Genomic DNA, 22,420 nt, shown 5'->3' with positions numbered 1-22,420 from the left:
GACGCCTTCAAGAGCAAACAGAAAAGTGGTGTGCTAGGAGAGAAAAAGCCTTTCTTTTAGCCCAGCCTTCCCCAAACTGATGTCTCCAGATGTGTTGGTACTACAGCTCCCATCACCCCATCAACACAGCCCATGCTGGCCGAGGATGATGGGAGTTGTAGGCCAACACATCCAAGGGGCACCAGGTTGGGGAAGGTTGCTTTAGGCTACGGCTGAACTACCATTTCCTCTCTGTGCCTTCTAAACATAGTAAGTACTAGAACTGCCCAGCACTTCCATCCTCAATCCAAAGCCAGAAAAGCATTTACTGAGGAAGCAGCTCACCCTTTTAGTTGTAAAAGATTTGACATTTTCATTATCGCCATCTTACAGACACTGGGGAGGAGGAAAAGCCAGGAAAGCAAACAAGGCCTGACACTGAGCCCCTGGCTAAAGGATTCCACTCATGTTCACCATCGCTCTGCTACAGTAGCTCAGTCTTTCTCTACATGGTGACAAACATAGCATCAGAATTTTGTTTTTAAAGTTAATCTAAAATCTTCTGAACATTTGCTCACAGCAGGCATATGCCCGAGCCCTTCATTGGGAAAACGAGTGGGACTGTCTCCTACACAGGTTTGGCGAAGTGGGCCTAGAAGCACACACAGTCCCTTCTTCACTCACTGCGTCCTGGTGTTCTCCCACAGATGACCACAACAGGGAAAAGGCCTGTTTTCCTTAATGGGAAAAGGCCAGCAGATGTCTCAGTCCACCACTCTGCCCACTGTTGTTATCCCACGACAACAGATACACACAACAGGCACCAGAGGAGAAATTCGCTGATTTCTCCTCTGAAAGTGAAACTAATAGGCTGACCCTCTCAGCCACTTGAGGTTTTGCTGGCCTACAAACCTATGGGACAACCAATGCAGGCTAGAGAGTCAAATATTCATGGAAAGGAAATCTGCTTCATTGTGGGGCTCCTGCTAAAGGCTGGCACAGGCACTCACTTCTGCTCTGCCACAAGGCATCTCTCAAGGACAGCAGCCTAAATGCAAAGAGGCACAAGAAGCTTCTTGCAGCACAATCCTACTCAGATATAAATCCCATTGAGTTCAAAGGGATTTACTCCCTAGTAAGTGTGACTAGGACTGCAGCCTTAGGTGTCCATAAAGAACAGATGGCATCAGCTATTATTCGTCCAAGAATGTACCCTGATATACTCTCTTAGAATCCAAGCCTGGCATCATTTTTGACAACAAGCAATGGGACATTAGTTAGTTATGACCAACTTAAATCCCTTTGATTTCAATGGGTCTACTCGAAGTATGACTAAGTCTAAATTCAACCCAAGGTCTGCACAATTACGGAGTTCTGAAAGGCCAGCAGCAAGTGGATCACGTTTTAAAAACTGTGGCAAAATAACATGTGGTGTTCCAGTACTTTTGAGCCGAACGGCACAACGGTGAAACCCAAAGAAACTGAGCTCCGAGGCAGCTAAACTCCAGCACAAGATACAAAGATGACACTGGGACTGCTTCACACATGACATTTTTAACAGAGGTGAACCTCTGTACAAGCAAAGAAGCACGGGGAAGGACTGCAGCTCAGTGGCAGGGCCCCTGCTTTGCAAGCAGATGGTCCCAAGTTCAATCTCCGGCAACTCCGGGTCGGGCTGGGGGAGACTTCTGCCTGAAACCATGGAGAGCTGCAGCCAGTCAGCAGTGATGTGGGACAGAAAATTCTAGCGTTTCCATGGAGAATTTTCCGTTTCATTAGTTCATTAGTAACAATGATTAGTAACAATTAATCTTTATAAACCGCCCAGAGAGCTCCAGCTATTGGGCGGTATAGAAATCTAATAAATAATAATAATAATAAACGTATGTCAATTGCAAATACAATATGAGGCAAGCTTGGCAGTTTCATAGTTGAAATTAATGTTTTTCAGGTGATTATCTTCAACACATATGTGAGAGAATACATCTATGTCACTGTAATACATGTATGTCTCAGTGTAAAATGGAACTAATAAACAGTGATAGCAAAACTGAAGGTGCCCCAACAACCTTACTGAAATAGAACTGAACTCCCTCCAAATAGATGAATGGTTGTCAACATATCATGCACATATCTTTCAGTTGCTAAAATTAATTAGGGTGTCAATAGTTTTCAGCACCTTTCGTTTTTGCCTTAAATTTAAACAACCTAAGAGAAGCACATGCTATTGTCTTTAAATTTTTACAAGTATTTCAATAAAAATCTCTATATAATAGAACATTTAGATCATATTAAGCATGCTTTAATTTTTTCTCTCAAATATTTCAACTCAAATACTTGGGTGTGTTGGGACAAAAAATTAACATGGAGTACTTCTTTAATGTTTTGTTAACTAAGCACAAGTCAAATACACATGCAAAGTTTGATCTCTCTAGGGCAGGGATGTGCAACTTATGACCTTCCAGAGGTTTTGGCCTACAGCTCCCATCAGCTCTAGCCAGCATAGCCAATGGTGAGGGATGAAGGGAATTGTAGGCCAAAATGTCTGGAGGGTCACAACTGGCCCATTCCTCATCTAGGGCATCAGAACATCTTCTGATGCAAACTGAAAATGTTCTGATGCATATGCAAATGACTTTATTTTGCATTGGAAAATTTTCAGATTCAAAATTTTCAGGAAAACCCACATCACTGCCAGTCAGTGTCAACAATATTGGGCTAGATGGACCAAGGGTCTGCCTCAGTCTAAGGTAGCTTCCTATGCTCCGAAGCGCATACCTGCACAGGCAGCCACCTGTGGAAATTATAGCAATGCCCCATGCCACTATTACCAGTCTGGAAGCTTCAGAGGTTTGGCCTTACCATCTCCACACCCCTGTGCCAGGCACTTTCCATTAAAAACAGAATACTATCAGGTGGCTGCTAAATTTCACATTGGGGTATTTCACATGAGGAACCAGCCTCATCTGCTTATCCTACAACAGTCAATAGTTGCTGGGCGGGTTGTGCTAATACACTGAGCCCAGTGGATCTTGAGCTTGGCTTTTCAATCTGGCTTCCTGTGTTTACAATAGGCACTTGAGGAAATGCCCAGCTCCATAAAATGGAGATGTACCAAGGGTAGCACACCCACACATGCCCACATCCTTTCTGGTGTAACACAACATACTTGCAGGTAGTCACTGGAACTACCGTAGTATTGCAAGAGCCGAGATCTGCTCTCCTGCTATTATTTATTTATTATTTATTTATTATTAAATTTATTAATCGCCCATCTGGCTGGTCACCCAGCCACTCTGGGCGATGTACAACATACAATAAAACAGTTTAAAACAATAAAATTCTACCATAAAAACATTTTCTAAAATACCCTAACCCACCCCAAATGCCTGCCTGAACAACCACGTTTTTAACGCACGACGGAAGCTCATTAAAGAGGGGGCATGACGGGGTTCCCTAGGGAGGGAGTTCCACAGAGTGGGGGCCACCACAGAAATGGCCCTATTATGTTACTGATGGAATTGTTTTTTTGAGCGGGGGGGCGTGAGGAGGAAGCCAAGCTGAGACTCAGATGAGGTTTGGTTGCCCTTCAGGTGTATTAATGTCTCATGCCTCACTACTACAGCATCTACTCTCCTGCTCACACTTTTAAAGACTTGGTGCTGTACTGCAAATCCTCCACAGGCTGCCCCACAACACAGGAGCTGTTTGGCTCAAGGGGTGCCACTGGCTTTCTCCCAAAGAGCTTGCCAGCGTGTTGCTGGAGCCCTGCACAGAATTCAGTTCCTCTGCTGTCCTCACACAAACACCTCTCAAGACACAGTATGCTGCCTATGGGCTGTGATGTGTCGCCACCATTTCCAGAGGGCATGTTCCACTTCAGACAGGGAATGGGTTAAAGCTGGTAGAAACCTCCCACAAATGGAAAAGTGTGCAACTGTAATTTCTAACACCTAAACAGAACCGAATCTTGTAAGACAATTTAACAGCTCTAACTGTTCAACTCTTGAAACAATTCAAAAAGAACATCCAACACTTCATATCCCTATGAATGAATGCTTTGGAGAGAGGGAATCTGAACAGCATTAAGGTGTTTTAGGGTAGAGAAGAATAATCCATGAGTTTCAGTCTGCTGGATCGTGTCACTGCCTCCCCCTTCTTTCCTGTGGTAGCACCAGTCCCTTCACCTAAACATCTCCACTTGGGCATAAATACACACATTCTGCCTTCACAAGCATTTGGTAATAAAAAATGCCCTGAAAGCTTCTGCTTGGAAGGCACTGCAGACTTACAGCACACTCCTATACATGCTTACTCAGAGGTAAGTTCTACTGTGTTCACTGGGGCTTACTCTCTAGTAAGTGTTTTTAGGATTGCAGCCTTATTATGCTGGCTCTTGACACAAGTCAAAATGAAAACATGAAGGTGATCTAAAGCCTGGTGGCCTAAGGCTGTGTGACAAGTTATTAATCAGCAATTCTGAGTAAAATTATTATTACTGAAAGTTGGAGGCCAACTTCATCGTAGAGCTTGCCATACGTGTTCACTCTGGCTATAGAGCAAAGCGGCGTGGTTGCCATGGGGGTATGAGACTTTCAGAGGATAACACTGATACTGGGGGGAATCACTAGCCTTGTGGCTGGCTCACCACAGTACCCAGCCCTCTTGCTAACTCTGCAGAATGCTGAGCTTCATGCAAAATATGACTTCACAGTCACCTGCTATGACCTCACAGATCACATGATCACATGCATGTTGTAGCAAGCATGCAAGGGAATGGAACTCTCCAAGACCTGGAGCAGAGGAGCAGAAAGACCTCTCCCACTGGAGGCCAATATAGGGAGCCATGCATGCTGACTGCAAGGAATAACTACTATGACATGTGGTTAGGGCCAAGAACACAAGACAAAGAAGACAGCCAGGGCAAACAATGAAGATTGGTTAAGCGGTGGCAGAGGTCAGCACAAGAAGTCATGTTATGGATGTCTAGGGAAAGAGTGAGAGGTGGCTCAACAGCCATGGGGTGCAGGGAGCTCCTCCAGGCATAGGGAGCTGCACAGGGAAAGGCCAAAAGGGGGGAACAGGAAAAGGGAACAAGTAGTGAACTTGAAGAGAAAACAAGATAGAAACTAAAAGGAAGACACAAGCTTTAAATATAATTTTGAATGAAAATCATAGGGATCCAGTGCACAGGCTGAATGAGAGGGGCAACACTATCATGACAATGGGAAAGGAAGATCATTTTAGCATAATGTTTTGAACTGATCGAGGAAGGAGAAAAGGCCACCAGGCAAGTGGTGAATGCTTGTGGTTTTACTTGACTTGATTGAATGTGCAAGAATCAAGCTCGTATTTAATCACAGCAGTCAAAATATATATGCTATCTTTGTGAGAATAGTTTCTACCTTTCAACTTTGTGCCTGAAACTTAACACAAAGAGCTTTTTTGTGGAAAATCAAGAGATCTCTGCTGCCCTCTGATGGGGCAAAAGGCAAAAGCCAAGGAAACTCCACCCTGCTGGACTAGCCTGTGTTGCAATGAAATGAAATGGAGAAGGGATTTCTCTCCTCCTGCACTGCCTTTGTGCATGCCCATGAGTGAGAGATATCTTACAGTTAGAACCTGGGATTAAAGAAGCATCCTACGGCATCTACTAAGATCTGTACAGACTGCTGATCCACAGCGAAACAATGACCCAGCCAGGCCTGAGACACTGGTCCACAAGACTCTGGTGCAGAGAACACTGGGTTATAATTATCCAGGGAATGAAAATTATATAAGAAGGCGGCTGGGTCACAGCCACAGAGGAACTGGCCTGCTCTATTCAAATTGAATCATGACATTTCCTGAAGAGATTATGCCACAAAAGCAAAATCATACTTTCCCCCACCTTACATTATAAATGCACTTTATGCAACAGGCAAAAGCATAATCTCTGGCATTGTATAAAACTATGATGCATCTTTAAGGCTGGCAAAATTACTAACTCGCGAGGATCTCACTAAAGAATCTGGACACCTGAAAAATGGAAAGGCTGCTCATGAAGAACACTAAGCTAAGCAGTTAATCACCACTGAAACAAATTAGTGGGGCGTCTCCTGTACGTAAGGGGGTAGCAGGGTAGGACTTAGCCCCACCGAATTCAGTGGCGCTTACACTCCATCATAACTGCATATCATGACATAGTTTTAGCAGGAGTTCCTTTACCATGGCATCATGGCGAGGACACCTGAAGCCTTTTACAGAGAATTTCACGTGCAGATATACCACATCATTGGCGCCTATAACATTACCTTAATTTCCTTAATGTTGGAAGCATCCACCATAAGGCCAAGAACCAACTATGGTTGGGATTCAGTCACGTAGTTCTCTTGGCCCTCTCTGAAAACCCCAACTAGCAGTTATTACTGGGGAGAAACCAGTTGGTGGAACAACTACAATGTCCTTCCCTAATGCAAAAATAGCCCTTTTATCTCTGAGTTATCTTTGCACCCGCTTAGGAAACACAATATCCAACACAGCCTGTTGCTACACAATGATGAACCGACTGAAGTACAAGGGAGTACCACAGAAGGTGGAACCTGCTTTGCTATTAAAAAGATTCTGCTTCAAGAGAGCAACCACTGACAAATACAAGACATCCCTTCTGAAGAACTCCACAAGTAATCCAGCTACTTTCTCCTGCTACCCAAACTACTTTTTAGCACACGCACCCAGCAGAAAATCTCAAGAGACAGCAGTCAACAACCCTCTCCTCATTTGAATCTTGCTCTCTCTACCACCAGTCATGTTAAGCACCATGCAATTGCTGCATATTTAAGATAAAGCAGCATTCCTGGGGCTGGGCTCTACTTTTACAAAGGATTTAGTATACCATCTAGCTTTGTAATGGTTGTCTTTAAACTGCCAGCTAATTAAGTCATTTGTATTTGAACAGCTAGCTTTTCCCCATCCTTCCTGCTGGTCATAACGCTGACTCATGGTATTCTAAGCTGATGTCATTAACCCAAGAATGCACTTCCCAGATTCAACAGGGGACAGGACTCCTAGGTCTCCAACAGAACTGGCAATAAAGCAGGTGCCCGCTCGGTCTTTGCCTGGGATAAGACACTCTGCCTGCTATACTCTCCCTTTCTTTCTGGAGAACTACTGAAGGCTCAAGAGCATGTTCTGTATTGAATTTGTCAAGCATACCAGCATAAGATGCTGATTTGGGATTCATATTCTAATTACTTTTCAATTAGTATCATACATAGTTGCCAGACAAATGGTCAGCGCCTAGGGTATAAAGAACATGTACTTTCCAAGTAGTTTGCCCTCTTTTGTGAAACACTGAAGGCAGCTTTGTACATGTTCTCATCGTGTGTGTGTGTGTGTGTGTGTGTGTGTGTCTCTCTCTCTCTCTCTCTGCAACTCCCTGCCTAATTCTGTCAACAGCTGCCTGGAGGAAGAATCTAAAATCTTACAAGCCCCACTTCACAACTCTAGAAGACCTTAGAAAGCACTGACTTGACAGCCTGCCTTCCTACCCCAAAAGCAGACATAATGTGGGTGAAGCACTTTAAGCACTGAAGGAAAGTTCTATATAGATACTTATGATTATTGAGGATGATGAAGTCTCAGCAGTGAAGTTTACATGAGCGTTTATTCAAATCCCCTGCAACTTTTGGTATCATATCAGACCTGCATGCAGTACTGCTACCTTTTCTCTGTTTCACTCAGCCATCTTAACCTCATGGATTCAGGCTGCTCATGACAATATTAGCAAAAAGTAAACTCAGAGTTTGCTGGAAGATCAGTAGAAGCAAACATAAAACTGCCCAGTTTTTAATTTGTGGAAGGGTGGGCTTTTATAATAGTTATGGATGAATTCTGCTTTAAAATTAATTTTATTATAAAAAATGAATTCTCTGGGTGCAATAAATTCTATCTTCTCTCAGGGCTAAAAACATATTGGCCAGATGACTGAACCTATTCTGGCCACCAGAGCTGGGCTGGTGACTAAAAACGGAATCTGGGAAATTCCAGCCAAACTATTAACAATAATAACTTTGCCACTGTTTCTGCAGTGTGAATATAGCCAAACCATGCAGGCCGGTAAAGAAAAAGTATATGAGTAATGGCATAACACAGGGTGTGGGTGCTAGTATGTTGAATTTTTTTTTTTAAATTCCCCAAGCGTACATTTCCTTGTTTTGTAAATCATGTTTTCTAGCACATGTATACAAAATTAGTATTCTGGTAGCAGAGGAAAGCACAGTGAGAGAGGAACAAGCCAAAATTATTCCACATAAATGAATGTCCGGCCTTTATAAACTGTCCTGTCCCCCCGACCAGTTCAGAATAAAGAGAATACTGCACTATGGGCCAAAGTGCATATCCTTGTTTTACACAAGGAACAGGAGTGATAGGATTTGACTAGGTTGGGGGCCGGGAAGCAGTCTAATGTACACAACAGGAAGGTATTCTAAGTTGGATTCACTTATTTTGTGTGAAGAACAAACATGAACTTTTCACAGTACATGTGACTAACCAAAGGACAATGAAAACAGGAAGAAAAAGGTTGCTAATAAAGTGCTTGCACTGTACATGTCTACTGCTCACCAAAGAAACCCATAATTGAGGGAGAGGGCAGAAGAGTGTGTGATGACTTTGGGGGCACCGTGATTTGTTACACTTTGGAACTGCTTATCGTTTTTTGGAAACAACTTTGCTGTTTTTCTGAGCAAACCTGCACCAAGTGCAGTAGTATGTGTCCACTTTCCATGTAATGGAGTGACGATGGAGTTCGTAGGCAAAGTGTCTATGTGGAATCCAAGCTGGAGCTGTATAGGGGGGTTCACCCTGCAAACTTTACAGCAGAAATTTGGGATTATACACACACACACACACACACACACACATATATACATATATATACAGATAGATAGATGAGTGTGTGCTTTTGTGAGTACTTCCTTAAGTTAATGTCACACATAGAAGGAAGGCGCACCAATCAGCTCAACAGAAAGGGACACAATTCTGCTTGTTTCCTTAAATGAAATGCTTACTGACTTCTGGCCTTTGTTTGTGGCAGGGAAAGAAAGGAACAAGGTACAAACTGAATTATTCAATAAAAGAGATTACTTACCAACCCAACCCCCGCATCACATGAAAGAGAGAACTCCTCAGGGAGTGAGGCCGCCCACACACACAACACTAAAGGTGTATCAGCAGCCACTCTGCACTGCCCACCTGTGCCCAAGGGAGTGGGGGGGAGAAGAGGGGACGGGACCAGGTGACTCTCGCCCTCTCTGATACACGCAGCAGCCCCCCCCCCCGCTCTCCCTCTTAGCGGGCTTAGGCTAGTCTCAGCAGTGCTGCGGGGGAGGGGGGAGAACATTCTGCCTCCCCATAGGAAGGGAAGGAAGGACGGACAGAGGGGGACCCACTCACCTTGCTTGCCAAGCGCAGGGCCTAAAGACAAAGGGCTGATGGAGAGATGGGGGGGAGATACGCAGATCCCTCTCTAAGGCCCCTTCCTCCTCCTCCTCCCCCACTTCGCACGTGCACAGCCACTATCCCTATCTCCCCCCCAGCCCCGGCCGGGGCTTGTTCCAGGCACAGCCGTCGCGGGGAGGGGGTGGCACCTCCCCTCCCCTCCCCCCCCCCGGCCTTGGTCTACCTGCCTGCCTGCCTCCCCCCTCGCGCTACCCTCCTGCCCCCCCCCCCGCCATAAGAGGAAGAGAGAGAGAGAGAGAGAGAGAGAGGCGGGTACTGGACCTTTCGTCCGGGCCGGGCCCGTGGTGGTGTTGTTGGAGCGGCCGGGCGCTGGCGCCGCCGAGGCCCAGGCTGCCGTGGTGGTGGTGGTGGTGGTGGCCGTGGAGGGCGGCGGCGGCCGGAGAAGGGGACGGGGGGCTCGAGTGCGGGCTACGGGGCGGGGGCACGCTCGGGCTCTCCACGGCCATGGGGGTCGAGGGCCGGGCCGGGCCAGGCGGGCGGAGAAGGGGAGCGGGGCTGCCTGGGGCGGGGCGGGGGAGAGCGAGCGGAGCAGGAGTAGGAGGCGGCGGCGGCGGGAGAGGCGGACGGGACGGGGCACAGTCACTGTACAGGGCGGGCCTGAGGCGCCGCGCTCCGCTCGCCGGCTGGCTGGCTGGCTCCGAGGCTGCACCACACAAAATGGCGCCCGCCGCCCGCCTGATAGCGACACTCGGCCCGCGCGCTCGCGCCGCTCTCTCGCGCTCCGCCAGCCAGCCAGCGCGCGGCGCACGCGGCCACACCCGAGAGGCAGCCAGCGAGGAGGGCAGGCCGCGGCGGCGGAAGCGCCCGAGCGCCGGCGGAAACTGCCGAGCCGGGCGGGGGCGGACGCGACGTCAGGGCGCCGCGCGGGAGAGCGCCGCTGCGTCGCGGGGGAGGGAGCGAGCGAGCGAGCGGACGGCCGGCCGGCCCGCCCGCCCCGGGCCGCGATTCAAAGCCCGACGCCCGGCAGCGGGGGGGCGCCGGCCGGCCAGCATGGTGGAGAAGGAGGCGGCGGCGCCCGCGCCCGCCGGCGGCGCCGCCGCCGCCGCCGCCATCAGCGAGGAGGAAGCGGCACAGTATGACCGCCAGATCCGCCTCTGGGGGCTGGAAGCGCAGAAACGGTAACGAGGAGCGCGGCGAGCCCACGCGCCGGCCGGCCGGCCTGCGCGGGCGAAGGCCCCCGCGGAGAGCGCGCCGCGCCCCGGGTCTCGCTTTCCCGGCCTGGCCTGGCCTCCCTCGCAGGGCTGCTGGCGCGCTCCCGCCTCCGCGGGGCGCCGGCGGAGAGGCCGAGCCGCCGCTGCAGGGCGTGAGGCGCCCGCCCGTCCTCCGGGCCACGACGGCCGGGCGGGAGGCCCCTGGGGGGCAGCCCGGGAGGCCGCCGTCGCCGCCACTAGGGCGCCAGGCCCTGCTGGGGACCCAGAAAGCCCCGCGCGGGCCGGGGGCAGCCGACAGGCGCGGCGGAAGCGGGGAAGGCCACGGGGGCCTCCGCGGGCGGGCGGGCGGCGCGCAGCCGCCAGGCTCCTCCGCCGCGGCCCCGCCTGCCCCAGGGCGCCCCTCGCCCCGCAGGCAGGCTGGGGCGGGGCGGGGCGGCGAGGGGCTGGGGCTGGTGGCGGAGTGTCGCCGCCGCCCGCCCGCCCGCGGAGGCCCCCGTGCCCTTCCCCGCTTCCGCCGTGCCCGCCTGGACCTCTGAGGCTGGCCGGGGCGCCCCCCAGCTCAAGCGGCCTTTGCCGCGAGCCCCCGCCAGGCCCGGCGTGCCTCCCCCTGTGCGCGTGCAGGCTGCCCGCAGTGGCGCAGGCGCTTGATGGCAGCTTGACTCTGCCGCTCCCCCCCGCCCGCTGGCGGCTGGACCGGCCGCCCGCCCGCCCTAGGGCCCGGGGCAGCTACAGCCTCCCTGGGCTCCGGGCTATCCTGGGATGGTTCTGAGTTCTCCACCCGCGTGTGCCCGTTCAGACTGCCCTCTTTTCTCCCCTCTCCCCCCCAAAGCTGCTGTCTCCCATGTTCCCCAATATTTTGCCACCATAGGCAGAGATGGATGACGGCCCTGGAAGGTCCTTGGCCCTCAGCAGGGAGGGTACCTCACAGCAGCCCCCCCCCCCCGCCAAGTTCCCAGTGGTCCTCTCAGAAGGGCCATCGCTGCGCCCTTGCCGGAAAACACCTGCCCTTACGAGGAGCCCTCCCTGCCTTCTAGTCCTTCAGCCACTGTCCCAATCCTCCCCCGATGCCAATGGCTGCCCCGTCTGTCCCAGAGACCCCCAGCTGCTACTGGCCAACTGCCATGGAACCTTCCAGGCCCAACATGCCGTCTCCTCAGCAAGGGCCACCAAAGCTGGCCCACAGCCGCTGCCTCCAGTGGTGCCCAAGGCTCCCTCTCTCCTAAGCCCCACAAGGGCTACCCCCTCCCCTTCTGGGCCTCAGTCAGCTGCCTCTCCCCCTTCCAGCTTACAGTTGCCTCAGAGTCTTTGGGGGCCAGCTTGGAGCTGCCTCACCTTGCCAGGGCTCCCATTTCGCTCCCTCGCTGTCTGCCCCACAATACCTCACCACAATTATTCCAATGCCACATAAGCAAGATGGCTTTCTTGTGGGGCTTATGAACGCAGTCGTTTAGATACTTAATGATAAATGTGACGTATACAAGTCAGGACTAGGTTACCTCAAGGAAGCCTCCCCCTATACCAAGCTCCCAGGTCGGAGCCTGGTATAGGCTCCCACCTGGGCACCACCAGCCTTTGGTGGTGACATGGAGATGGGCCTTCTCTGCAGTGGTGCCTGCCCTGTGGAATGATCTCCCCACTGAGGTCTGTCAAGCCTCAGCACTGGCGTCTTTTAGATGTTTCGTGAGAATATGGCTGTTTACTTTGGCTTTCTCCCCCAGCTGTGAACTATCTGAACCAGCCTCATGATATTATTTTGTGGGTGGATGGTTTTGTTTGTTTTATTCTTTTGTAAACTGCTCCAGGATTTGTTTCAAATGAGAAGCTGCATATAAATATTGCTAATAAATAAGAAGGGCAATGCCAAAGAGTGTTCGAACTACCGTACAATTGCGCTCATTTCACATGCCAGCATGGTTATGCTCAAAATCCTACAAGCTAGGCTTCAGCAGTATGTGAACCAAGAACTACCGGAAGTACAAGCTGGGTTTCAAAGAGGCAGAGGAACTAGAGATCAAATCGCCAACATTCGCTGGATCATGAAGAAAGCAAGAGAATTCCAGAAAAACGTCTATTTCTGCTTCATTGACTACGCTAAAGCCTTTGATTGTGTGGATCACAACAAACTGGCAAATTCTGAAAGAGATGGGGGTACCAGACCACCTTACCTGTCTCCTGAGAAACCTGTACAAGGGCCAAGAAGCAACAGTAAGAACCGGACATGGAACAACCGAGTGGTTCAAAATTGGGAAAGGAGTACGACAAGGCTGCATATTGTCACCCTGCTTATTTAACTTATATGCAGAGTACATCATGAGAAACGCCGGGTTGGATGAATCACAGGTCGGAATTAAGATTGCTGGGAGAATTATCAACAACCTCAGATACGCAGATGATACCACCCTAATGGCAGAAAGCGAAGAGGATCTCAAGAGCCTCTTGTTGAGGGTGAAAGAGGAAAGTGCAAAAGCTGGTTTGAAACTCAACATTAAAAAAACGAAGATCATGGCATCTGGCCCCATCACTTCCTGGCATATAGAAGGGGAAGAAATGGAAGCAGTGACAGATTTTACTTTCTTGGGCTCCAGGATCACCACAAACGGTGACTAGCCATGAAATTAAAAGATGCTTGCTCCTTGGGAGGAAAGCTGTGGCAAACCTAGACAGCATGGTCAGAAGCAGAGACATCACCTTGCCGACAAAGGTCCGTCTAATCAAAGCTATGGTTTTCCCAGTAGCAACGTATGGCTGTGGGAGCTGGACTATAAGGAAGGCTGAGCACCGAAGAATTGATGCTTTCGAACTGTGGTGCTGGAGAAGACTCTTACGACTCCCCTGGACTGCAAGGAGGTCAGATCAGTCTATCCTAAAGGAAATCAGCCCTGACTGCTCATTGGAAAGACAGATACTGAAGCTGAAGCTCAAATATTTTGGCCACCTAATGCGAAGAGAAAACTCTGGAAAAGACCCTGATGCTGGGAAAGATTGAAGGCAAAAGGAGAAGGGGACAGCAGAGGATGAGATGGCTAGATAGCATCACGGATGCAATGAATATGAACTTGAGCACACTCTGGGAGAGAGCGGAGGACAGGAAGGCCTGGCGTGCTGTGGTCCATGGGGTCACGAAGAGTCGGACACGACTTAACGACTGAACAACAACAATAAATAATACCTGTAGTAAGCAACACATGCCCAGCTTTCACACAGAAAACTATTAATTTGGATAGAATCTACATTTCAATCCAAAGTATGCATGGAAAGGGTTGAAAATGCCGCTATTTTACTCTGGAGAGTAAAGCATAATAGAAAATTATTTATTGAAAAGATTTCTAGGCTGCCTTTGAGCTGAAGATTTCTAGGCAGCTAATGATAATAACATGTAAAAGATCTAACATTAAAACATCTTAAAATCCCCACCAGCAATAAAAGCTAGCCAAAGACAGATATAAAAGCTGCAAGAAAAATAAGGAGTAGCAGAAATAAAATTCTCCCTTAAAAGCCTGGGAGAATAAAACTGGCTTTCTGGCACCAGTTCAAGACAACAAATAAGTTGCAGTTGAGTGCCCATGATTGGGGCGCCTCCTCTGTGGTTGCCACCTACTTCTCTGAAAGTGGCAGCACAGAGATCAGGGCCTCTGTCTTGGATCTTAACAGACAGTTTCATATAGGCAGACGGGAAATTGTGGGATTCACTGATGCATCAACTAATCCCCTGGAAAATCTTCATATTTCTCAGAAGTTGCCCCACACCTTTGGATCACCCTTCCTAGGGAAACACATATGGCCTCATCATGGCTGGCTTTTTAAAAACAAGAACCTGAAGACACATTTATTCCAGTCTGTGTTTGGTGCTTAAAACTCATTAGCTGTACTGGGGTGTGTGTGTGTTTCATTGTAATTTGTACATGTTTTTATATTGTAAGCTGCCTTATGAGGGCAGGGCACCCTGCAAGGTAGGTTAGAAATACTTTAAATAAATATTTATTTCTGTAACTGACTTCAGCATTGTTGTTGTTCAGTCGTGTCCGACTCTTCGTGACCCCATGGACCATAGCACGCCAGGCCTTCCTGTCCTGCGCTCTCTCCCGGAGCGTGCTCAAGTTCATATTCATTGCATCCGTGATGCTATCTAGCCATCTCATCCTCTGCCGTCCCCTTCTCCTTTTGCCTTCAGTCTTTCCCAGCATCAGGGTCTTTTCCAGGGAGTTTTCTCTTCGCATTAGGTGGCCAAAATATTGGAGCTTCAGCTTCAGTATCTGTCCTTCCAATGAGCACTCAGGGTTGATTTCCTTTAGGATGGACTGATTTGACCTCCTTGCAGTCCAGGGGACTCGTAAGAGTCTTCTCCAGCACCACAGTTCGAAAGCATCAATTCTTCGGTGCTCAGCCTTCCTTATAGTCCAGCTCTCACAGCCATACATTACTACTGGGAAAACCATAGCTTTGATTAGACGGACCTTTGTCGGCAAGGTGATGTCTCTGCTTCTTACTATGCTGTCTAGGTTGGCCATAGCTTTCCTCCCAAGGAGCAAGCGTCTTTTAATTTCATGGCTACAGTCACCGTCTGCGGTGATCTTGGAGCCCAAGAAAGTAAAATCTGTCACTGCTTCCATTTCTTCCCCATCTATATGCCAGGAAGTGATGGGGCCAGATGCCATGATCTTCGTTTTTTTAATGTTGAGTTTCAACCCAGCTTTTGCACTCTCCTCTTTCACCCTCAACAAGAGGCTCTTGAGATCCTCTTCGCTTTCTGCCATTAGGGTGGTATCGTCTGCATATCGGAGGTTGTTGATAATTCTCCCAGCAATCTCAATTCCGACCTGTGATTCATCCAACCCGGCATTTCTCATGATGTACTCTGCATATAAGTTAAATAAGCAGGGTGACAATATGCAGCCTTGTCGTACTCCTTTCCCAATTTTGAACCAATCGGTTGTTCCATGTCTGGTTCTTACTGTTGCTTCTTGACCCTCGTACAGGTTTCTCAGGAGACAGGTAAGGTGGTCTGGTACTCCCATCACTTTAAGAATTTGCCACAGTTTGTTGTGATCCACACAATCAAAGGCTTTAGCGTAGTCAATGAAGCAGAAATAGACGTTTTTCTGGAATTCTCTTGCTTTCTCCATGATGCAGCGAATGTTGGCGATTTGATCTCTAGTTCCTCTGCCTCTTCGAAACCCAGCTTGTACTTCCGGTAGTTCTCGGTTCGCATACTGCAGAAGCCTAGCTTGTAGGATTTTGAGCATCACCTTGCTGGCATGTGAAATGAGCGCAATTGTACAGTAGTTTGAACACTCTTTGGCATTGCCCTTCTTTGGAATTGGAATGTAAACTGACCTTTTCCAGTCTTGTGGCCACTGTTGAGTGTTCCAGATTTGTTGGCATATTGAATGCAGCACTTTAACAGCATCATCTTTTAGGATTTTAAATAGCTCGGCTGGAATACTGTCATCTCCGCTAGCTTTGTTGTTACTAATGCTTCCTAAGGCCCACTTGACTTCACTCTCGAGGATGTCCGGCTCAAGTTCAGTGACCGCACTATCATGGCTATCAGGGACATTCAGATCTTTCCTGTATAGTTCTTCTGTGTATTCTTGCCACCTCTTCTTAATCTCATCTGCTTCTGTTAGGTCCCTGCCTTCTTTGTCCTTTATCATGCCCGTCTTTGCACAAAACGTTCCCTTGAGATCTCCAATTTTCTTGAAGAGATCTCTAGTCTTTCCCATTCTGTTGTTTTCCTCGATTTCTCTGCATTGTTCATTTAAGAAGGCCTTCTTGTCTCTCCTTGCTATTCTCTGGAACTCTGCATTCAGTTGGCTATATCTTCCCCTTTCTCCCTTGCTTTTCGCTTCCCTTCTTTCCTCAGCTACTTGTAAAGCGTCATCAGACAGCCACTTGGCTTTCTTGCATTTCTTTTTCTTTGGGATGGATTGAGTTGCTGCCTCCTGAACAATGTTACGGACCTCCGTCCATAGTTCCTCAGGCACTCTGTCTATCAGGTCTAATCCCTGAAATCTATTCCTCACCTCCACTGTATATTCATCAGGGATATGATTTAGGTCATACCTGAACGGTTTAGTGGTTTTCCCGACGTTCTTCAATTTAAGCCGAAATTTTGCAAGAAGCAGCTCATGATCTGAGCCACAGTCAGCTCCAGGTCTTGTTTTTACTGACTCTATGGAGCTTCTCCATCTTTGGCTGCAAAGGAGATAATCAATCTGATTTCGATATTGACCATCTGGTGACGTCCATGTGTAGAGTCGCCTCTTGTGCTGTTGGAAAAGAGTGTTTGCTATGATCAGCATGTTCTCTTGGCAAAACTCTATTAGCTTTTGTCCTGCTTCATTTTGTACACCAAGGCCATGCCTGCCTGTTATCCCGGTGATTTCTTGACTTCCTACTTTAGCATTCCAATCCCCTATGATGAAGAGGACATCTTTTTTTGGTGTTAGTTCTAGAAGGTGTTGTAGGTCTTCATAGAACCGATCAACCTCAGCTTCTTCGGCCTCAGTGGTTGGGGCATAGACTTGAATTACTGTGATGTTGAATGGTTTGCCTTGGATTCGTACTGAGATCATTCTATCATTTTTAAGATTGTACCCCAGTACTGCTTTTCCCACCCTTTTGTTGACTATGAGTGCTACTCCATTTCTTCTAAGGGATTCTTGCCCACAATAGTAGATATGATGGTCACCTGAATTAAATTCGCCCACGCCTGTCCATTTTAGTTCGCTGATTCCCAAGATGTCGATGTTCAATCTTGCCATCTCATGTTTGACCACCTCCAGCTTACCTTGATTCATTGATCTGACATTCCAGGTTCCTAAACAATATTGTTCTTTACAGCATCGGATTTTCTTTTCACCACCAGACACATCCACAGCTGAGTGTCCTTTCGGGTTTGGCCCAGCTGCTTCACTCTTTCTGGCGCTACTTGGAAATACCCTCTGCTCTTCCCCAGTAGCATATTGGACACCTTCCGACCTGAGGGGCTCATCTTCCGGCATCATATCTTTTAGCCTTGTGATACGTTCCATGGGGTTTTCTTGGCAAGAATACTGGAGTGGGTTGCCATTTCCTTCTCCAGTGGACCACATTTTGTCAGAACTCTCTGCCATGACCTGTCCGTCTTGGGTGGCCCTGCACGGCATAGCTTATGGCTTCACTGAGTTACGCAAGCCCCTTCGCCACAACAAACAGTAAAAACATCAAATCTGAAACAATTTTAAAAAGTCTTTGAAAAAGTAGAAATACAATGGTGAGAAAAAAGTTTGTGAACCCTAATGATAATTATGGAAATTCCATAGTTTTACCATGATAGCCTTCATGAGTCAAAACCAGTCCTTTTCTAAATATCCAATAGGGTTTATATTAACCAATTCTGTGTCTTGTGAAATAAAATTATGTATAAATTATGTAAACAATGAGTACTTAAGAGTCAGAGTATGTGCAAAAGTAAACAAACCCCTAGTTGTATCAGCTCAGTTAAAGGGAACCCCACCCTAAAAAGTATCAGAAACTTGAGTTTGGTCTTCACCATATGGTTATGTGGAAACACGTCATGCCACAATAAAAAGACATCTCTGAGGACCTCAGGAAAGCAGTTATTGGTGCTTATCAGTCTAGAAACCATTTCTAAGGATTCGGCGTTCCACCAATCCTCTGTCAGACAGACAGTCTACAAATAAAGAAGGTTCAAGACCACAGTCGCTCTACCCAGGAGCAGTAGTCCTACCAAAATCTCTCCAAGAACAAACTGGCACATCATCCAGGAAGTCAAAAAGAACCCCAGAGTAACATCCAAGGATCCGCAGGCCGCTCTCGCCTTGACTAATGTGAGTGTTCATGACTCAACAATCAGAAAAATTTGGAACAAGAATGGTGTTCACGGGAGGATAGCCAGGAGGAAAACAATGTTCTCTGAACATTGCTGCCCATCTGAAGTTCGCTAAAGATCACATAGATGATCCCCAAGACTTCTGGAAGAATGTTCTCTGGACAGACGAGTTAAATGTAAAACTTTTTGCCCTCAGTGAGAAACATCATGTTTAGTGAAAAACACTGAGTTCCAACAGAAGAACCTCATCCCAACCATCAAGCATAGTGTGATGGTTTGGGCCTGCTTTGCTGCATCAGGACCTGGACGACTTGCCATCTTTGATACCACTGTGAATTTTGCAGTGTATCAGAAGTTTCTAGAGGAGAATATCAGGCCATCCATCTGTGAGCTGAAGCTGAACCCAAAGTGGGTCGTGCAACATGACAGTGATCCTTAACATACAAGCAGATCTATGACAGAATGGCTGCGGAAGAAGGAATTCCATGTTTTAGAATGGCCTAGTCAAAGTCCAGAGCTAAACCCCATTGAAATGTGGCAGGACCTGAAGCGAGCTGTTCATGCAAGGAAGCCCTCAAATGCCACTGAGATGAAGCAATTCTGTAAGGAGGAATGGGCCAAAATTTCTCAAAACCGATGTGAGAGACTGACAGACAGCTACAGGAAACGTTTACTTGCAGTCAGTGCTGTTCAAGGAGGTGCCACCAGGTACTGAATCTAAAGGTTCACATTTTCACACATAGCTATTGAATGTTGAATCAGTTGTGGATAAATAAATGTTGAAAAGGCATCATGTTTGTGTGTCATTTGTTTACTCAGGTTATCTATTCTTTATTTAGGATTATGGGGTTAGATTAAGATCTACTAACATTTTAGGTTGGAAATATGTGACAATCCTAAGGGGTTAACAAACTTTTTCTCACCACTGTAGGTTAAAAGCAAATAGACAATATCTTGAAAAATGCCCACTGAAATAAAAAACAGGCTAATCTTGAACTCCTTGTCTAAAAGCAGGCAGTGAAAGGGCCATGTGTTCTACATTCTGGGCACCACAACTGAAGAGACCCTGTCTCATGCCCACTGCAAATTTACCTGGGCTGGGTGGGCAGGGAGAGAAAGACCTTAGAAACTGAACAAAGGTCTTGGGCAGGTTTGCATGGAAAGAAGTAATTCTTGAGAGACTGCTTTAAATCTCAGGCCTTTTTAGGGCTTGAAAGGTCAAGAGTGGCACCCTAAATTGAGTTGAGCAGATTACTAGCTTTACTGGTTAATACTACGTTGGTATACGATCTGGTCTGCTGACCCCAGATAACACCCTGGCACTCACATTTGTGACCAATTGTTTTTTGTTGGCAGTTCTTTTCTAGATTGAATTGCATAGATGCCGCCTGTCATTGGCTCAGGTACTGAGATCAGGGCATTGATGTCTGCCTCTTTTGCTCTGCAGCCTCCGGGCGTCTCGGGTGCTGCTGGTGGGCATGAAGGGTCTGGGAGCGGAAGTGGCTAAGAACCTCATCCTGGCAGGAGTCAAAGCCCTGACTATGCTTGACCATCAGCAGGTGGGTGTTCTTCTGTCATGCAGAGCAAGTCCTAGCGGGCTTCCTGTAGTTATGAGAATCCGTTCACATTGCGTACCTGAGCATCCTCTGATCCTGGAGTGGCGGACTTGGTCATATGAGGGCAACATCAAGCTAGTTCGTGGGGGTGCATCCGCCTACTGGCCCAGACAATCCTACTTATTTATTTTATCCTACTTTTCAGGCAAAAAAATGTCTTGCATCTGTCAAGAATTCAGCATGGTGCTGGTGTCAGGCACCGTATGTAAATGAAAATGACACCTGCCCTGCTGTCAGGCTTAATGCAAGGAAAACAAGAGAAGGGGAGTCGAGGGAAAAGGTAGAGGAGGCAGATCAGTTTGACAATGTGGCACGTTGTAAACAGGCATATCTAGTTGAGGCTAAGCTGATCTTCCCTTGTGGGTGTTCTTGCTCAGATAGAAGTAGTACGGGGGAGGGGAATCGTATTTTATTTAGATAAGAGTTAGATGTGGAAAGAGGAAAGCAGGTTTAATTTTCTGACTGCACTGCAGCATGTGGCTTTTGGGCCACAAGGTGGATCTTTTTCTTTTCTTTCTTGAGCTTACAGCAGGCCTTATAGTGAGGAGATGAGCAAGAGTTTGCAAGAAAGGGAATGCAGGAGGATCTGGGTGGGAGAGCAAAGACGTACAGCCCATGTGTGCTTTCTCAGAGAAAGAAGCAAAAGAGCGTGCCTGCTCCTTCTATTGCTTAGGCAATGATAAATTTATTATTGCCCTTTAGTTGGCTCACACCTGTGCAATGTTGCCAACTTTTTTTTAGGCTGGGCTCCTGTTATTTTGACAGCTGCCTGATAGAATTCTCAGCAGCCTGATGTTTCCCCATTACATCTCCATATGAAAGCTAAATCTGTTGCCTTTCTGCATGTCAAGCAACTGTTAAAGGCACAGAAGAGCCCTGGCAGAAAAACAACTACCTCAAGTTGATCATTGCTTTCACATGCTCTTAAACTAGAGGCTGTGGCTCTGTGGCAGAGCCCCTGCTTTGCATGCAGAAGGTCCCAGGTTTGATCCCCAGCATCTCCAGGTGGGGCTGGAAAAACACTTGCCTGAAACCCTAGAGAGCCGCTGCTGCCAGTCAGTGTTGACAGTACTGGGCTAGATGAACCAAATGGTCTGACTTGGTCTCAGGCAGCTTCTAATGTTCCTAAACTACTTTAATTTAGAATAATTTAAGTAGTACTAGTGGGATTCCTGGCAGGCTTATACCCAAACAGCCCAGCTGTATTTGGTGATATTTTAATTGGATCTCTGTTCTGTGGACCTAGTGAACTGAGCTAAACTAAACTTTCTCTATTCCTTTTTGCTTTTATGTTGTATGTCTCTTAGATTGTAAGCCATTATTATAAAATATAAACCACTACCTGAGTACTTTGACATAAAAGCAGCATGCAAGTATGTAAACGTGGTGAAGGGCTGGAATGCCAAATTACAGTCAGGGAGGCCTGGGTCCAAATCCCTGCTTTTCCATGAAGTCTATTGGGGGACCTTGGACTAGTTACCGTCTCTCAGTGTAATCTACCTCACAGGACTGTTCTGAGGATAAAATGGAGATGGGAACCCTACATGCCACCCTGAGTTCCTTGAAGAAAGGGTAGGATAAACATGCCTTACATGATAAATTGAAAGCAAAATTTTGTAGCCGAAATGAGTGACCAAGCAGAGCAACGGTTTCCTTTGGAAATATGTATTTCCTCTGTATTTGCAGCAAGGTGTGTCAGGCAAAGTGTTGAGGGGTTGGACACAGAACCCTCATTGGCCCCTCTCTTGCATGCTTCTGTTCACCAGGAATAAAATGCCAGACCTACCAGCTGTCCTGGTGCTATTATTTTTCTGTCTGGGTACCTGGGATTTTCTCCAGCTCTGATTTCATCCCTGTCCCCAAGTGTGATCCTGTTCCAAGGAAAAGGTGTGAGATGGCTCCCTCTCTGCTACCTAGGTATTGCCAGAAGATACGCAAGCACAGTTCCTGATCCCTGTAGGTTCATCGGGAAAGAACAGGGCGGAAGCCTCGCTGGAGCGTGCTCAGGACCTCAATCCCATGGTCGATGTGAAAGCAGACCCTGAGAATGTTGAGCAGAAGGCAGAAGAATTCTTCACTCATTTTGATGTGGTGAGTTCCAACAGGAGCATAACGGGAGACTCTGCCTTGCATGCCATCTCCCACAAACCTTGCTGAGAGTTGTAGGAGGGAAAAGAGCCCAACATTCCCACCATGGCTGTGACTCCAGGTTGCTCGCTCTAGTGCCTGAGAGCTGCCTCCGCTTCTGATTGTCCATCCAACAAGTCAGAGGGGAGGCAAGGGGCAATGAAGTGCCTTCTTTAATAGAAGGTCCGCGCCCCCCTGGGTGTGTTGGTGGG

The 22,420-nt window shown here is 47.8% G+C and overlaps 2 protein-coding genes across 10 annotated transcripts in view; one reads left to right on the top strand and one right to left on the bottom strand.

Moving 5' to 3' along the window:
* The window catches only part of ZC3H4 (zinc finger CCCH-type containing 4), a 37,729-nt gene extending 27,526 nt beyond the window's left edge, over window positions 1-10,203 (bottom strand). Inside the window, exon 1 of the mRNA XM_084814519.1 lies at window positions 9,742-10,203. Coding sequence (XP_084670645.1) covers window positions 9,742-9,926 — 185 coding nt within the window. The 5' untranslated portion in view covers window positions 9,927-10,203. The remainder of the gene's footprint in view (window positions 1-9,741) is intronic.
* Window positions 10,204-10,356: 153 nt separating this feature from the next.
* SAE1 (SUMO1 activating enzyme subunit 1) overlaps window positions 10,357-22,420 on the top strand; it is a 26,365-nt gene continuing 14,301 nt past the window's right edge. For 7 of the 9 annotated variants that reach the window (XR_014784957.1, XR_014784956.1, XR_014784954.1 and 4 more), the window contains exons 1-3: window positions 10,357-10,598; window positions 19,913-20,024; window positions 21,999-22,172. Coding sequence is in view for 4 of the 9 variants with exons in the window: in XM_084814529.1 (XP_084670655.1) it covers window positions 10,471-10,598; window positions 19,913-20,024; window positions 21,999-22,172 (414 nt within the window). In the remaining 5 variants the exon portion in view is untranslated. Of the gene's footprint in view, window positions 10,599-16,664; window positions 19,174-19,912; window positions 20,025-21,998; window positions 22,173-22,420 lie in introns of those variants that run through there. The other 2 variants (XM_084814531.1, XR_014784958.1) reach the window with 2 other exon arrangements.

Source organism: Heloderma suspectum, chromosome 10 (genome assembly GCF_057233095.1).
Source record: "Heloderma suspectum isolate Gila_16-S chromosome 10, 16-S_ref, whole genome shotgun sequence".
NCBI classification, from domain to species: domain Eukaryota; kingdom Metazoa; phylum Chordata; class Lepidosauria; order Squamata; family Helodermatidae; genus Heloderma; species Heloderma suspectum.
The sequence above is the reverse complement of the archived record's forward strand: the minus strand, read 5'-3'. Positions and strand labels throughout refer to the sequence as shown.